Source organism: Nematolebias whitei, chromosome 16 (assembly GCF_014905685.2).
Source record: "Nematolebias whitei isolate Nwh7 chromosome 16, NemWhi1, whole genome shotgun sequence".
NCBI lineage: Eukaryota > Metazoa > Chordata > Actinopteri > Cyprinodontiformes > Rivulidae > Nematolebias > Nematolebias whitei.
The window spans coordinates 2,279,515-2,285,972 of NC_056513.1; the positions used below are offsets into that span (position 1 = coordinate 2,279,515).

General features: G+C 42.6%; 1 protein-coding gene across 1 annotated transcript in view; it reads right to left on the bottom strand.

Annotated features, from left to right (window-relative positions):
* Positions 1 to 2,930: 2,930 nt before the first annotated feature.
* The window catches only part of gprin3b (GPRIN family member 3b), a 7,122-nt gene continuing 3,594 nt past the window's right edge, over positions 2,931 to 6,458 (bottom strand). Inside the window, exon 2 of the mRNA XM_037690655.1 lies at positions 2,931 to 5,153. Coding sequence (XP_037546583.1) covers positions 3,045 to 5,060 — 2,016 coding nt within the window. The 5' untranslated portion in view covers positions 5,061 to 5,153 and the 3' untranslated portion in view covers positions 2,931 to 3,044. The remainder of the gene's footprint in view (positions 5,154 to 6,458) is intronic.

The following is a 6,458-nucleotide window of genomic DNA, read 5'->3' on the forward strand; positions in this document are numbered from 1 at the left end:
TTTTTTTTTTCCTTTATACCATTTTTCTCCCAGAAACCCATAATTTTTCTATCAGAAAAACACAAAATATACAATATTTCCTAAAACGAGATGAAAAGTGGAATATTTGTCAAGGCTCTCTGTGTTCAGCAGGAATTCCTCCTCTGGTCCCTTCTGGTCCTCAGAGGAACCTTTGCTGTAACATCTTCATCCTCCTCACCTTGCTCATCTTTCTCGCTCTGTTTGGAGGACTATTAAATTGCAGCTAGCACGTCCTCTACCGTCAGGCTTCTCCTTATATCCATCTGCTGGAGAAACTACCAGCCAGGCTAGACTGGCAATAAAGGGGGATGTGAAATTTAAAAAAGAATATATAAAAAAATCCTGGTCAAGTTTAATGAAATTAGTCTTTAAACTAATATATTGAGAATAAAAAATAGCAAATAAGCATAATGTACATGTTTGGTCCCTTAAGGTGCTTTGAGGATTAATGAATTTCATCTGTTTTTGCCTGACCATTAACCTGTTTTGAGAGTTTTAACTCTAAATTAATAAAATTACTAAAACTCATTTCTGCTTATTTGAAAGACTCACCCCACTTCTCATTGCATCACTCAAAACATACCTGAAGCCAAGTTTCCCTGTGGATTATTTCTGCTTTTAAAACCAGCTCTTATTGAGAGTATCATACTTTTCATGCTGTATGCCCACCTGTGTTAAAACACAACCAGCAGTCCAGAACCACACTGCACTTAATGTGGGTGTGTGTGGGGGGTACTTGACAGAAAAGACCGTTTCGTATTGCTACAACACTGTTATCCACTGTCACTGGTGTACATACATTACTGGTTCATTTATTTGTGAAGATGCATGTGTACCGTGGTGTTTGAAAGTTTGTGAAGCCTTTACAATTTTCTATATTTCTGCAAAAATATGACACAAAATATCATCAGATTTTCACAAAAGTTCTAATAGTAGATAAAGAGAACCCAGTTAATCAAATTACACAAATATATTATACTTGGTCATTTATTTATTGAGGAAAATGATCCAATGTTACATATTTGTGAGAGGTAAAAGTTCAAGGTTCTTTATTGTCATTCGCATCACATGTGGTACATGAGGTGGAACGAAATTATGTACTCAAGCTCCCAGTTACACCCAAAAATAGCAAAAATATTAACTATAAAATGAAACAATATACACTGATCTAATACACTAAACAACAATAATATAATATAATACAGTGCATTACAAAGCAGCCTGAACCTGAGTCTGTAGTGAGCAGATGGGCATGAATACAGCAGCTTAAAGGCAAGAGATCAGCAGCACAGACAAAGTCACATGTCACCAGTTAAAGTGACATCACACTGATTCTCCTGGTTAAAGATTCATCTCAGGGTAGAAGCTGTTCCTCAGTCTAGTGGTTCTACACTTAATGCTCCTCAACCTCCTTCCTGAGGGGATCTGGGCAAAAAGTGTGTGTGCTGGGTGAGTGTGGTCCTTCATGATGCAGGTGGCCCTCTTCCTGCATCTGGAGGTGTAGATGTCTGTGATGGTGGGGAGTCTGACTCCAACATCTTCTGTGCAGCCTCCATGCCACACGTTGATGCTGGAGCACAGGATGCTCTCCACTGCAGACGTTCACACATTTAAAACGAGTGAAGTCGGGCTCGGCCCATGTCAAAACAAAAGAATAACTGGGTTTCCCCCGGGAGCTTGATGAGCTGCTGCCCTGCTGTGCACGGCCATCTTGCATTGCAAAGCATGTGAACCTGTAGGATTAACAGTTAATTTTCAGAACAGGGCCAAGACCAGAGTGGTTTACTGCCATCTAAAAACAACTTTAATCTCAAATATTTCATAGGGATTCATGCAAACAATAATTTATACATCTTAACATGAACATTTATTTTGCATTAAATAAGTTTTACATAAAAAAGTTTTTACATTAAGTTGTATGATTTTATAAGCACAAATAGCAGTAGTTCAAGCTCTAGGTGCACTTGCAACTGAAATATAAAAATGTTACCACTAAACCAGACATGCAATATCAAATTGACACCAATGTCAAACTTCATAAAATACTGTACATATGAACTATTTGAAGTTTCTGAGATTAAGTTGTTTTATCATCTTGCACTCTATAAAGATAAATGATAATCTACCGTTGTAGCTTTTAGCTCATTAGTCTTGTCAGATATGAAGTTTATTTTCCCAAGTTAAGTTCATTCAGAGCTATTTTTAGCTAGTAAGATAAATTTTTGATAATCTTTCTACAGACCTTAACTATTGAGTTTGAAGTCCAACAAGCAATCACACAGAGAAGACTTTTAAAGATACAAAAAAGGCTAAAAACATCTAAATCAATTCAGTCACAATCACAAATGACTGTTCTGACAAATCATCACTCTTATCTGTCTTGTGAATTTATTTCCCAGTTTAATCAACCGTTCATTTTCAGAAAAAGACTTCAATCCTCTTATAATTCTGCACACAAGCCAAAGGTTTCATGTCCGAAAAGAAGAATGTGAGTCAGAACTGTTTAGTCATATTTAATAGAAATCCAAATACAAAGATCAAACTGCACGTTTAGGTGTATATACAGCCCCGTATGTTTCACAACACAAAAGGAACAAACGCATGAAAGAGAACTCTGTTCCACAAATCTAAAGACGTTCGCTTGGTTGCACAGATGTTGTGACAGTAGATGCTTCGCCTCTGATAGGTGTGTTTTACAACAAACTTATTAACTTTAATTTGCACAGCTGCATTTGAAACTGCACATACGTGTTTTTCTGTTTTTTGTTTTACTATTATTGCCTATTGTTAAAAAACTGTTCTCTTATAACATCTATTTCTAGAAAATAGGTCATAATGTTGTACGTTTCTACGTCCTACATTTTTTTACTCACAAACAGCACAAACATCGAGTCTCTTCATGCTCCCGTGTTCCAGTAAGGGATCTCATTAATATTTCACTCATCAGTCATGACGGTGTGAGGACAAACATTGTGACCTCTAAGCAAACAGAGAAGTCTCTCATCAGCTTCCTGTCTGCAGGGCTACTCGAGGACCGAGGAGGGAGGGGGACGTACGCAGCAGTTGGGTCGTCTGACGTTCTGCAGCATTGACCTGAAAACGTTCTGCTGCCTCCTTTTGTTCTTCTTATCGTGTTGCGGCGAATCACCGCCAGAGAAGGACTTTCTGAACGATGCCTGGGCCATCAGTTTTTTCTCTTGCTCCCTAATTTTACACTGCAAGTGGCTCTGAATGGCAAACCCCAGGGATTCTGGGTCCACAGAAGCCCCGTACACCTCCCAAGTCATCCCCTGTTCATCCCAAACGACGTCGTGGATGCTTTTTTCTTTCTGCTTCCCTGACTGGTCGTAGTCCTCGTCGTTTCTCTCAGGTTCTGCATCCTGTTTGCTGGACTTTGCCTCCTTCACTGACTCTTTATTTTCAGCTGACGTTGTCGTCGTTAGTGGGGCCTGCTCAGCTTCGGTTGTAACCGCAGCCGGAGACGTTGTAGCATCGTCTCTGTCTGCACAGGCAGCAGCTGTCCCTGGAGATGTAGATACTCCAAGAGGGAAAGATGTTTGTGCTAAAGATGTTTCAGCTCCAGTTTCGTGAAGGGAGGCACTCGTCTCCCCGTGCTTCCTGTGGCTGCTGTGCTCGATGCTGATCTGATAAACTGGCTGAATGTTGCACACACCTGATCTCTCACAAACTTCTTTAGGCTTGGCTCCTGACCTGGAGTCCAGCTGCTGGGGCAAAGCTTCTGAGATGAACCCAGCTTTTTGGTTGGAGCCCATTTCTGTCCTGACGACGAGTTTCTCTGGTACCTGATTGGTGGAAAAAGAAGACGTGTAGATCTGATGGCAATCGAGGCTGTTGTTAGCCTGAAACATCACAGCCAGGCGCTGCGTCTCCTCCAAGGGAATGGCGCTGCTGCTGGGCCTGTGAACCGCAGCCAAAGGCAGCAGACTTGGACTTGTGGCCACAGATTTATTGGACATGTTTGCCACGGCCTGAACTTCCACGCTGTGGCGCTGCTTCGCTGGAGAGGATGGCAGGAAGGAGGTCATTGTTGAAGCGTCCCTGTGGAGCTCGGAGTGCCGCTCTCCTGCAGAGACAGCTGCCTCAGTCTGGCTGGTTTCCTCCGTCACCTGCCCACACGCCAACATGTTCTGTGCAGCCGGGGCCAAAGCAGAACAATCGCTCTCTACAGACGTGGGGCGATGTTTGTCTGAGGACACTTCTGACGCCTCTGCTAGTGGAAAACGCTGCTCTGGATGTGATGAACACAAACTTTTAGGTTTAGACTCGCTCTCTGTTTCTTCACTAGTGGATGGAGGTTTAATGGAGGCAAGGGGAGTTAAAGGTGCAAAGCTTTGTTTAGGTGTTGCAGAGGCTGTTAAACAGCTTAAATCATCAGTTTTCTGTGCTGCTGCTGTCTCTGTGTTTCTGGAAGCGGCAGTTCTCTCTTTAACTTCTCGTGTTTCAGCTGCTGTGTTCCTTAGCTTGTCGTCTTTCTGAGGAACTTGTTTGTCGCTGCTCGTTGGTGCAGTGGATGGGACAGTCAGCTGTTTCTCCTCTGATGCACTTACTCTACTGGCGTTGTTGTGCACATCGACCTTTGACCCTGAGACACCAGTTGACAAACTCGTCTTGCACACATCCTTATCACGGGTCGGGCTTTGCATTTTCAAGTTGGCGTTAGAATCCTTCTGGTCCCCCGCAGCTTGGCCAGTTAGTGATTGCTTGGACTGCTCACCACCGTCCACCGGCTCAGACTTGGTCTGGTTTTTGTTGTCCTGTGCTGGTTTGTCCATCACTGGCTGTCCTCCCTTAGAGGCTGTATTTTGGACAGGTGGGAAGGTGTTGGCGGAAGCACTTGTCAAAAATGGGCTGTTCTGTGGATCAGATGATGTAAGGGGAGCATTCAAACAAGCCTGAGAGACTTTGAGGTGAGGCTCCTTTTCCCAGTTAGCGTTAGACTCCTTCATTCCCAGTAAGTCCACCACAGCCAGCTGAGGCACCATCTGGACCGTCACCGTCTGTTTCGGATTAGTTTCCATGCTTACTTCACTGTTTTGGTCTTTAAATGTTGTCGTTATCCAGTGGTGGACACAGAGGCACAGTCTTTAGTCTACAGTTCTTTATGTGATCTCCTGAGGGACAGAAAAGAATCAGATTAAAAATAATAATAATCATAATAACTTGTTCAATTTGTGCTGCACTTTACTTTTTACAATCTCAAAGTGCTACAATATAAAACAGCTAGAGAGAATAAAACATGGAATAAAAATAATAAATAAATAAAAACAGCAGGATTAAAAATACATTTAAACACTAAAAAATCTTTCAAATAAAAAGGTCTCCAGTCCTTTCTTAAAACGTTCTGTAGTCTGGGATATCCTTAGATGGTTGGGGAGGTTGTTCCACAAACGAGGAGCAGCAGAGCTCAAGGCCCTGTCACCCACGGTGTCACCCATGGTGCAGTTTTGAATGGGAAGGGGGGAGCTGGTAGAAATTGTGGAGCGGAGGGACCGTGTTGATGTCTGAGCAGTTCTTTAAGACAGTGTGGAGCATTGCCGTGAATGGACTGGTGGGTGGGTAAGGAAACCTTGTATTCAACGTGGAGTGAAATGGGTTCAAGAAGATTCTGTTTGCTTTGTAAATGTAAATAATGAATCTTCATCATACACCAAAGTTAGTCATGGAGTTCCTCAGGGTTCAGTGCTTGGACCAATACTCTTCTTTCTACCACTCTTCTACCCTGAGGCTGTTAGACTCATGAATCTCTAACCAGGATAACCATCCATCCATCCATCCTATTGCTATTTTCTGGAAACACAACATGCCCTTCCACTTCTACGCCGACGACTGTCAAATTTACTTCCCCCTAAGACACAATGGTACGTGCTCTATTCAACCTCTGCTTGACTGCCTGGCTGACATCAGGGACTGGATGTCTTTAAATTTCTGAAGTTTCAATGAAAAGAAGTCTGAAGTCATGTTGTTCCCTTCCAATGACACGATCACAAACCACTGCATCGACCTCTCCACTCTAACCCTGTCAGAAAAACAAAGAGTCACTAATCTGGGCGTGATAATGGACCCTTCCCTGAAACTTAACAATCATGTAAACATGATTGTTAAATCATGCTTCTTCCAACTGAGGCAGCTGTCTAAACTGAAGCCCATATTGTCCAAAAAGAACCTGGAGACAGTAATACATGCATTCATTACATCTAGGCTTGATTACTGCAATTCACTCCTGTTTGGTATCAGTCAGACCTCCATTGCACGACTACAACTGGTCCAGAATGCAGCAGCCCCATTTTAACCAGTACAGGCAAAAGAGAGCACATTACACCAGTTTTGGCCTCACTGCACTGGTTACCGGTTCACTTTCGAATCCAGTTCAAAATACTCATGTATGTCTACAAATCACTGAACAGTGTCCCCCCCCC